Source organism: Olea europaea, unplaced genomic scaffold, assembly GCF_002742605.1.
Source record: "Olea europaea var. sylvestris unplaced genomic scaffold, O_europaea_v1 scaffold1569, whole genome shotgun sequence".
NCBI classification, from domain to species: domain Eukaryota; kingdom Viridiplantae; phylum Streptophyta; class Magnoliopsida; order Lamiales; family Oleaceae; genus Olea; species Olea europaea.
The window spans coordinates 154,599-166,161 of NW_019233298.1; the positions used below are offsets into that span (position 1 = coordinate 154,599).

Sequence of the window (11,563 nt, forward strand, 5' to 3'; positions counted from 1 at the left end):
CAGTGACCATTGGAACAATTAACTCGACTTTTTGATTAATTCATATCCAGATGAAAGCTGTGGGCTATTATGGGATAGGATATCCAAATAAGATCCATTTTTCTTTAATACGATCGTCGTATTATCATAAAATGACTATAAAAGATTTAGATAGAGATATATATTCACCCACACTGAAATATATATTATGGTGAAATTGTTAAAATAATTAGGGCATTGAGATTAAGTATGAAATCTATACTTTTTATTGATAGTAATGATATTCAACTCTACAATATAAGAGCATGTTTTAGCCCCATTTTCTAAGAAATAATGTATTTTGAAATAGTGTTTTGATAGAGAATGTATAATTAAAAAAAATGAAAAGTTTTAGATTTACGTATAATATTATTTTATTGAAGAATGTACTGTTGAAAAGAATAGAGAAAAAATGCATTTTGACAAAAATGCCAATCAAACATGCTTTGAGTACCGATCTAGTATTCATGAATAGTGGCGGACACAGAAATTTTGAATTAGTGGGGCACAATCTCGAATATAGGAGATTGGGCTGGGCTGTAGCCCAGTCCCTTCCCCAGCTCACTTAATAGTTTTTAGGGGGAAAAAATATATAAATAAATAAAAATAAGTAAAAATAAATTATGTGTACATTTAATTTTTTTATATGTTAGCCCAGTTTGTTACGTATTAGTCCGACTTGTAGTCCAAATCTACATCCGTCCCTGACACAATCAAAATTGCAAAAATGTTGTAAAAAAATAAAAATAAAAAACGTTCGATATATAATAGAATGGTTTAATACGATGCTTGAAAAATAAAATAAAATGTTCGAAAAAAATATTATCGATATATATGGATAACCAAAACATCTTCATCCGACTATTCTAAATCATCACTATTGAATTTAGACATAAAAAATAAAATTTTATGAAATGAAATGAAGTTACACAACTTTGATCATCAAAGACCAAAATCCAATATTTTATTATTTTATTCCCCCAAAGGCCAAATGAAATTCTCATTCCAATAAAATACACGGTGGCATACTAACTTCTATGACTTTCTAGTTTATTCACTTACAACTCTCTCTCTCCTCTCTTTGTTTCATCCTTTACCCTCTCTTTCCACTCTCAGTTCTCTTACTTTATTTTTACATGATAATTACATACACAATGCAATACACTTTTCTTTGAACGACAGCCAAATAATTCAATACATATGTGTTGACTATCCAAAAATAGTTGCCCAACTCAGTTCCTGAATTGTGATATTACCAATCACGGGCGGATTCACTATGTGACTTTTTTTTTAAATACATACACAATACGCACAAATAAACACATTTATAGTATGCTATGTCGGTGGAAGAGTGTTTATCAACATAAGAAGAAGAAGAATGGGTTTTGATTTTCTAAGGGAAGGGAACTAGGGATGGGTTTCGATTTTTCCATTTGGGCACCGAAGTCTTCTTCTGGGTCGTGCTAAAGAGGACTGAAGACCAAAAAAAAAAAAAAAAAATCAATTTCTGGAAGTTGGTGGGTCACACGACCCACTAGGACCCACTGTGGGTACTCCTCTTTTCATGAAGTGTATTTAAATGACCGTATGTCTTGAATGAAGATATATACATCATATTTAAAATATCAATTCAATTAATAAACAGTTAGATTGATGCTTAGAATTAGTAGTGTAAGCATCAACTCGGGTCAATTTTACTGTTTGTATGTTAAATTTTGTATTTATTATTTCAAGATTTCTATAGTTTATGATCATTGATTTTATTAACTTAAGATGTATTAATTTAAGATGTTTATGGTCTCAAAAGACAATATTAAAAAAAAAAAAAAATGTAAAGATCAAGATGTGTATGATATGTATCCTTGTTGATAAGTAACCTAATATCTTGAATAAAATAATGGAGGGCTAGGCGCACAAATGAAAGTTCTTTTTTCAAGATAACGTTTTCTAATTTAATGGGATTTCGGTGCAATCAAATTTATTGAAAAAATGGACTGGAGTCCCCAATCTTTCAAATAAGTGCAGATAGATCCTAAACCTTTAAATTATAATAAATACATCTCAAACCTTTCAAAAACATACTTTAGAATTAGAAAGCTTTGGACGATTTTGAAAAAATAAAAATTCATTAGTTGACTAAAAGTCAAACATTTGACCATCTTTAAAATGAAATTTGCTATATGTACAGAAAATGGTTGTCAGAATTAATACAGATGACACTTGACAACAGTCTATCGGATAATGGCAAAAAAGAAAAAAGAAAAAAAAGACAAACCAACCAGATGTTGTACAAAGGATTTGTTGTTTTGAAACTTTCAAAATGATATATTTACATTTTCCTACCTAAAACAATTAATAAGAAGGAGGAAAAATGAATATTCTTTCTTCTTCTTCCACCGAAAATTTCTCTCACCACATCCCTAGTGTATTTTTTCTATACCAGTTTCAAATTATTGCCATGATACGCAACTCACAAATGTGTGTAGTTTTGAACTTTTGATGGTGGTTTTTTGGTATTTGAAATGTGGGCTTGCTTAACTTGTGCAAGTGTAGTTGTAATATTATGAATTAATTTTGTAGAAACAGTCACATTTTGTAAATTGAAATTAGGAGCCTGTTTGGGCCCAATTTTTTCACCAAAAAAATTGATTTTTTGACCGTTATTTCACTATTCCAATCGTCATATTTAACTTCTTCTCTTACAAGTGGACCCCACTTTTTTCCTAATGGTCAAAAAATCAATTTTCAAAATCACTTCCAAACATGCTCTAGGATTGCCGTGAGCTTGTTTAATTAGTGTTAAGTAATTGTTGGGTATTAATTTATATAAATTGGAAATTTGATTATTGTGTCATGTTAAATTCGTGCAAGTATCATCGTAAATGTTACATTCAAAAGCAAATATTACATGAAATTCAATAATATTTCCCTATAAAATTATTTATAATTATCAAACGAAAACCCCATTTGTACATGGTAGAGGGTCATGCCAAGAACTAATTTTTGTTTTTTCTTTCTCATCAATCACCAGCAAGCCCAATTATTCAAATGGAGTAACGTACCGTTTGTCTCTCCTTCTCTTCTTATATGCTCGTGCGATAAAGATTTCGTCTTTAAAGTTTAGACAATATAAAACGAAACATTTGTTTTTGAACTTTCAAAATCTTTTCTTTACGAACACTTCTCTGTTTCTTCTTTGATTCAACCAAATGGCGGTTTTGAATTTCTCGAAAAAGAATTTATATTTTTTATCCTTCTTTTTTACCGTGAGGTGATTTTCTTCGAGGCTTTTTGGAGTCGCAGAGTCTTGATTGTTCTTGGGGGCAAGTTGTGTGGGTTTCGAGAGATTCTTGCTGGGGTTTTAACTTTTGAAAGATTGGCGAAGCTGCTCAAAAATTTTGACTGTTCATGAGAATTTACTGCCGTAGAAAACCCTCTTCGGGATTGGAAAATTTTGGTGATTTCTATGGTTTATCACTTGATTGAAATTTTTGAATCATTATTGTGACGTATTGACACACTTGACCGATTCACTGAGGTCCATAGCCCACTTCTGCCGAACCACGTGGCATTTTATTCGAGACCCTCAGGCCAATAGGAGTAGATCAGCATATTATAACAACGCCCATGACATGACCCAAGTGAATATGCCGAAGTGGTTTTCTAGCTGAGACCCTTCACTTCAAGATCCAATCTTCTCTGAGGTCCTGAGGCTCTAAGCAGCACTCTTTCCTAGGGATACGCTCTTACACAAGGACTCTTCTTGATTGATTGATGGGACATCCATCATGAAGTACAAGTATCTTTGTCTTGCCAATGTAGTGGCTAAGTCGTCAATTAATAAATGTGTAGCAGGTTAGGAAGTCAAATATGATACCTATAATTTGGCATGTAGACTTACGAGATGAGACCACGTATACTCCCAACCAAGAGCCACGATCTAAGTTGTAATACAATAAATACTCCTCCATGTATCTCTCACAAAAGTAATGCAAGATTCAACACAAGAACAAATACAATATTCTTTACATTTTACTCTCTTGCAACGTACACTAATTCATACACGTATTCTACAAAGGCTATTGGCAATTATTGTACAATCGTTATGCAAACATCTCGCCGGATTTCGAACGTTCTCGTCACGCGCCTTTGAGTCGCTCCCACGCCCTTAATCTGTCCATTTGAGACCGTCCAAGTGTCTTAGCGTATTGGACCAGGCTTACATGTGTGCGGGTGGATCCGATATCTGTTGGCAACATATTCTGGGGTCAACGATTATTAGTATGTTAGTACTTAATTTCTTCTACCATTTTCTTGATTTATCTTTTCTTCTGCTTATACAGTGAGTTCTTTTGAATGATTATTCAGTTTCTCGGTCTGATTATTATTTGCAGAATTTAAAATTAAGATTCTAAAGAAGTTCAAATATTCAGGTAAACTATGCTGCATTCAGTTATGATTAATTTTATTATGCCTAATGCGCAAAGTGAAATTATGATACCCTCTAATTTCTTTATCAGCCTGACAACTGCTGAATTGTTATTCTGTTTAATCAATCTTTTAATGGTTGAAGACTTCTGAAGTTATGTTATTTTTCATTCATCATATGAATTTGGAACTGTAACAAAGAGGAAAGTGTTTTGATGTACTGCAAGAAAATGCATATTCTTCCCATTTTCTCTTTGAATATTTACTTGTTTACATCTTCTTAGATAGTTGGAACACAGAACAACTTCTCTATATTTCACCAGCCTATTTACAGCATTGTATTGCCTTGACATTTTGAGACGATGAAATAGTATCTGCATTAATGAAATCTGACATTGTTAGGGCTAGTAGATCTAATTTCTAACGCATTCTTGAAGTTGAATGCTCATCTTCATCAGAAAGGGAATAGCTCAATCTTACCTAGATTTTGTGAGGAATTTTCAGCCTTATAATTCTTCATTGAAACTTGATTGTTAAAGCTACTGAGGCAAATAGATGTTAGAAACGGATAGTACTGAAGCATTAAAGAGGGTTAGAATTACAAGGTCTTCAAGCAAAACGAAAATGGTGTCTCAAGGGATAATGAATGTTCTGCATACAACAGTCTTCTGTACTAATGAATTTTGATAATGAAGTTATCTTTTGACTGATCTGTAGTTTCTGTATCTGTAGAAGTCTTGGGTTGGTATTCCTTTTTAGTGGGACCTATGACATCCATTCTTTTCTACATTTTCCACAAGTCAAAGTTGTAAAAACTGAACAACATGTGCAATTTGTTTGATGATTTCTAATTACAATGGATCTCTCAAATCTACGTTTTGATCCTTCAATGCTTGATGATGACTTCTTACAGGACAGTTCATGAGGTTTTAGGACTTGGATTATATTTTCTACGACTTTGACTATCCATTTGGTGATCCATATAATATTTTCTTTTCATAGAGGCAACCTTATTTCTCCTTGAGCTCCCAGAATGATATAATTTGTTTATCCACTTTCAACAATCATCTTTTTGTTGGTCATTCTTTTTTTATTCCATTTTTATCAATATTTTCTTTCTTTGGATGTTCTTGTCAGGTAACAATCTGATAAGATAAGAATTATGGTATCAAAAGACCATCAGAAAACCACAGTGATGACGACATCATCTATTTTATTTATTTCTAGTTCGACTTTATTTTAGTTTTGGATATTGGCCCAAGCCCGTTCTAGGTAGGGTTTTGTTTTTACTATTTATACCTAATTGCCATGTAATTTCATTAGTTATGATGAATATGAATTATTGAGATTGGTTGTGGCGTCTCCTTTCTCTCCCTTCCCCTTTCTTCATGAATTTCTTCTTCTTCTCCGGTTTCTTCCTCTCTTCTTTCTGGTTCTCCCTCCCTTTCTTGCTATCCTCTTCTTTGTCCTGCATCAAATTTGGTATCAGAACCAAAACTTGGATAATTTCTTCCTCCTCCTTACCAAAATTTTCTTCCTAGAATTCTTCCTATTGGAACAGCACAAACGAAAAGAATTTGTGGTAAAGACAATAGTTTCTTCCTTCAATTTTCTCTCTTAGTTGTAAAAATAAAAAAATATGTTTATTGTTCACGGGCACTGTTCATATCGAAAAAAAAATCAGTTTTAGTATTTTTGTCAGTTTCTGAAAAAAAATTCAGATTTCTATTTCTACTGCGATTTCAGTTCCTTGCTATTGTTCCTTTGCCCATTTTCTTTACAAATTTACAACCCTAAAAGCCCACATGTTAAATTATTATATCCCACAGCCCAAACACAATACCACGGGATCCCAACGTTAATTAGCCAAGCCATAACTCCACAATAACCTGTATCCCACCCAAGCCCTATTAACTACAAACTCATCAGGCCAACCTACCCAATATCATTCACTCGACCCAACTCACCTTAGCCCATACAATTTCAACCCAATCCTCTTTGATCTAGTCGGCGTCCAAATTTAACGTAGCTTCCAGATCCGGTCCTCCACATCGATGACCCCAATCGAGTCTCCCGTCGTCGGTCAACCTTCAATTGCCGGCTTCCATCACCGGCAGTCCAAACGTCCACCCAAATCGCATTATCCATGAGCCACGCTACCTGCTTTATCATTACCACCATCATTTTCAACCTTAAACACAATGACTATAGCTACCTGAAATCTTGACCGCCGCAAGCCTCCACCAACCTAGGCCCACACACTTCAACCATAGTCACAGCATTCGTATATTTCCCGTCCATCTCAACAATTTAAAAGCCATTGTCACCACACGCAGTTTTACATTCACACCGCCAACACTGCCTGTCACTAATTGCTGCTCATACGGCCACCTGCCGTTGCCGCCATCACCACCAGCAGAATTGGGTCCAACAGTAGTCACTTACATCACCAATATCAACAGCTATAAAATACGCTACTGCCACATCTGCTCTTCTCACCCTAGACGCGTCTGCCACTGCAGCAAAGAAATAATCACCACAAACATAAATACCTTACTGCTTTACAAGATGCAATTAGAGTAGTTTCAGAAATTGAAGACACTTGACACGAAGCATAGGACACAAACTCGATTGAAACCCACACATCAACAACTCAGATCAACCGAACTCAGGGAGTCGCTGTTCATTTTTATTATTGGTTTATTACTACTCTTCATTTTAGAATTGCATCGTTTAATTTCTTTGTGTTGCTGTTAACGTGATAATTTTAGCCTAAAACCCCACTTGATCGAAACCATTGATCGAATTGACATCAGTGACCAAATTGACTTTCATTGTTCCTCACTTAAATTGATTGAAGAATTTGACTAGTGTGTTGACCCTTGCTCTGCTATTCTACATGTACCAGCAGTATTAGCATTGATTGAAGAATTTGACTAGTGTGTTGACCCTTGCTCTGCTATTCTACATGTACCAGCAGTATTAGCTTACTTTGGATTTATTTAATCCCAATATTTAAAAAATTAAATAAAAACTATATATAAAAAATGGTTTAAGTTATTTTTCATTGCTTGCACTTATTGTTCATTAATCTCTCTATTGTACGTCATTAGCTGCTAATACAATGCATGCACAGTGGTCGACCAGTTGTCTTTTCACTCTGGTTTCAGTACCTAAATAGAAAGAGGGCCATGAAACCCAAGATGAATTCGACGTATGTGAACAAGGTTTGGACCTTGGTCGACCCTCCTGATGGGATAAAATCCATAGGGTGTAAATGGTTTACAATAAAAGGTTGATATGGATAGGAAGGTCCATTCATACAATGCAAGGCTAGTAGCAATAGGTAACAAAAAAAGACAATATGTTGATTTTGATGAAACCTTTCGTCTGTAACCATGTTGAGGTCCATTTGGATTTTGGTTGCAATAGTTGCATACCGTGATTGTGGGTTAAAATAAATCTATTGGAGCTGAAATTTTCGATTTGATGAAAAAATCAAAATGTTTGATTTTATCAAATATGAAGACGAATTGTGTGTTTGCAAGAAGATAGTGGGAGTATTGTCGCATTCCTAATATTATATGTAAGATATAGGAAAAGACATCCCAATATTTCAATTGTTGAAATAATGGTTGTTAAATGATTTATTCATGAACGATATGGGGAAGCAACTTGATCTATAGAGATAGATCAAGAAGATCGCTTAACGCATCCCAATCTATATAGATTAAATTTTGAGAAGATTTTATATGGAAAAATTGGTTTACTCTTAAACGGTGTGTTGGAAAGGTTCCAAATATGAAACAATCGTTGATTCAATAGTGAAAACCTAATGCATGATTGCTTCAGAAGCAGCAAAGAGTTGCAATGTAGATCAAGATGTTCATTAATGAAGTTGGAATAGTTCCTAATATTGTTGATCACATGCCACTATATTGCGATAATAATAAAGTTATCGCTCAAGCGAAAGAACTAAGGTCTCATCAACGATCCAAACATGTATTAAAGCGGTATAATCTCATTAGAGAGATAACACATAGAAATGACGTAAAGAGAAGAACGAATTCCCACATTTGACAATATTGCAGATCCACTGACAAAGAGTTTTTGTAGCATAAAAATGATCATCATGTAGACTCTCATGATATTAGATACATAAGTGATTTGATTTAGTGCAAGTGAAAGTTTGTAAGTGTTATGCCCCAGGTCCAATCAACCTTGGATATAAATATTTTTTGATATATAATTAATGCAATTTAATGGCAGATCTATTATTTAATTAATAAATAATTAAATTAAATAATAGAGTCCGTAGATTTAAATTTTCGTAATTTGTTAATCACAAGGAGTAGCGATTGTGAGATACAAATTACATATGATTGAATCTTAAATCATCCGTGGTCGTAAGTAATAATGAGATATGAATATCGTTATTATAGATAAACCATCACGTGTGACATTTCTTACTTGTGAAGTAAGTAGCTGATCTTACAAGCTAAAGTGTGATAACACTTAAATGAACACGTGAATGTTTTGTTATAGAACAAAACATTGGAGATCCACCAAGAGATTCCACATGGATAACTATTTGAGTGTCAGTGGTTAATCTCTAATGTTCGGTAATGAGATTGGTCCTTTGACTTGAGGTCGTCATAATATCTTATATGAGGACAGTCATGCTTTGACGGTGTTGGATGTTGCTCTGCCAAGGGCCATTAATACAGCATCGTTCGGGTATGTCAAGAATCGTATGAAGGTTGTGAATGACCAATAGAGGATTCGTCACTCTTAGTAGTAGAAGATTATGATCAGCGTTTCATTCAATTAAGTCGATAACAAAATCTTGGGCCAAGGTGTATTCATAAGTCGAATAGGAGTTTTCGACTTATATTGACTTAATAGTGGAGTGAAAGATATAATCGATATTTGGGATTGACACACTTCCATATCTCGTAATTGATCGGATCATATTGACGAAGTGATTATAGTTTCACGGTAAACGAATGAGTTTGGTTTTGTCATACCACATGACATTTCCCGTCACATGTATTGCCCTGACACATTGCTAGATGTCAATTTTGGACGGCGAGTGTGAATTAGTGATAAATTAAAAAGGTGTTTTAATTTATCAATTTTGATTAGATCAAAATAATATTTCACATCGTTGGACATCGTGATCGGGAACCTGATGGATCGCACACAAAAGAGAATTAAAAATTACAATTTGTCAATTAATTAATTTAACAATCGTTGGATAAATTAATTAATTGAGTTGGTTATTTATAGGTCCGAATTAATTAATTGGATTAATTAATTCACAGACTGAATTTAAATAAATGGATTAATTAAATATTGGACCGGACCAGACCAGACCCGTTTGGACTTATATAAATACATGAGTAGGATTTTCAATCCAAAAAAAAAAGTTTTCTGTGTGGATCACCGTTAGAGGTTGGACAATTGGACAACTGTGGATGACGAATCAAGATTGCTGGAACGAAAAGAATAACAAAGAAGTTTGCAGATTTGAAAAATGTACAATCTTTTCACAATTTCTATCTAAACACAAAGGAATTCCTGATGGGAATCGAAATCTGTTTTATTTTTTGCTGCGCATGTTAAGTAGATTCCCAACAGTAAGAATACAGAAAGCCTTGTAATGATGTTAAAGTCGATAATGAGCCCATAAATATAGCTTACGCCTGTTCGTGATGTGGCGAGGGTATTTGAATGGATAATTACCCTTCATCTTAATATTATACAGCTTTTAAAATTTACGGAAGTTGACTGGGCTTGTTCCTTTCAGTCTATCTCGTAGTTGGGGCTACTTGAGTTGCTTATTCTTAAACTTCGGAGGATGTAAAAACACTACAACCCGTAATTTCTTATGCAGTCATGGTGCTGTTCCAGGGAATTGCATTGAGAGGACTTTTTATCATTGATAAGGAAGGAGTGATTCAACACTCCACCATCAACAATCTTGTGATTGGCCGAAGTGTTGATGAAACACTGAGAACTCCCCAGGTAACACTATATATATTCACTATAACGAACAAGACAGACGTCTAGGATTTGGTCCCTCGAAACCCATGATACCGTTCGGCAAAACTTGATTGAAGTTCACAGGAAAATGCTATAGCAACATATTTTCATTGTGTGGTACTATAAAGTATCACTAAGGTAAATAACTCGGCTTCCATAGTTTGTTTACTTCTATGCATTTTAGAATTTCGATGAGTTTTTATTTATGGCACAAGCTGCTTCTGCAGGCCTTTCAATATGTTCAGGAGAAGCCAGATGAAGTATGCCCAGCAGGATGGAAGCCTGGGGAGAAGTCTATGAAACCAGATCCCAAGCTCAGCAAGGAATACTTTGCTTCTATATAGGTAAATATTGAACTGAGAACACAACGGTATTGTTATTTCTTAAATCGGAGAGGTTGTAAGAAAATGTTTTTAAGGCTACTATTGAGTTTTGGATGTTGCTTTGCACACCTTCGCTATACTGAACTCGTGTTTGGCCCTCATTTTTTAAAACTCATATATTTTTAATCTCATTGTCAACCACATATTTCGTGAGACGAGTAATTTTAATCAACTTTTCATTAACTTCTAATAAAATATATTAAAAGTTTGATTTTTAACTAAACCAAATAGGGGTTGAATGTGTCAAGCGTTCAAAATAGTGTCACATAGCATTAGATTCCTTGATATTTTTCCCCTCGTACTCACTTGGCATTTTATTACTTCAAGTGGAAAATTCATAGTCTTGAGCTTGACTCTAGCCGATCATCAATCGATGGCGTGTCCATCAATTTTACCGTAGTGGCATGTTTTGAACTCATAATAGTTTATATGAATAAGGAATCAGTGATCGGTAAATAAAAGTCGAAAGAATAATGATGGTAAGTTGGTAAAATAATCGATGATCAATGAGGAATCGATACATAGCGTATCTATCAATTTCACCATGGTAGCATCTTACTCTGTCAAAAGAATAAGTAATGCTTCTTTGATCAAGAGAAGACTTGGTCCTATTTGAGCTTCATTCTTTAAAATTTTATTTTTTTCAATCTCATTTTTAACTATGCACTCTCTTAATAAAATAATTTTAA

The 11,563-nt window shown here is 34.1% G+C and overlaps 1 protein-coding gene across 1 annotated transcript; it reads left to right on the forward strand.

The window, feature by feature from the left end:
- The first annotated feature begins 10,329 nt into the window (after positions 1–10,329).
- On the forward strand, positions 10,330–10,940 carry LOC111376867 (2-Cys peroxiredoxin BAS1, chloroplastic-like). Its single transcript, XM_022999872.1, has 2 exons — positions 10,330–10,473; positions 10,719–10,940. Exons 1-2 carry the CDS (start codon positions 10,345–10,347, stop codon positions 10,833–10,835), a joined length of 246 nt encoding a protein of 81 aa, XP_022855640.1. The 5' UTR covers positions 10,330–10,344; the 3' UTR covers positions 10,836–10,940.
- The last annotated feature ends 623 nt before the right edge of the window (positions 10,941–11,563 follow it).

Bases quoted from the DNA above. Each gene is read 5' to 3' on its own strand.
- LOC111376867 (XM_022999872.1), top strand. From the start codon at position 10,345: ATGGTGCTGTTCCAGGGAATTGCATTGAGAGGACTTTTTATCATTGAT. The intron at 10,474-10,718 runs GTAACACTATAT...CTGCTTCTGCAG, and splicing joins AAACACTGAGAACTCCCCAG to GCCTTTCAATATGTTCAGGA.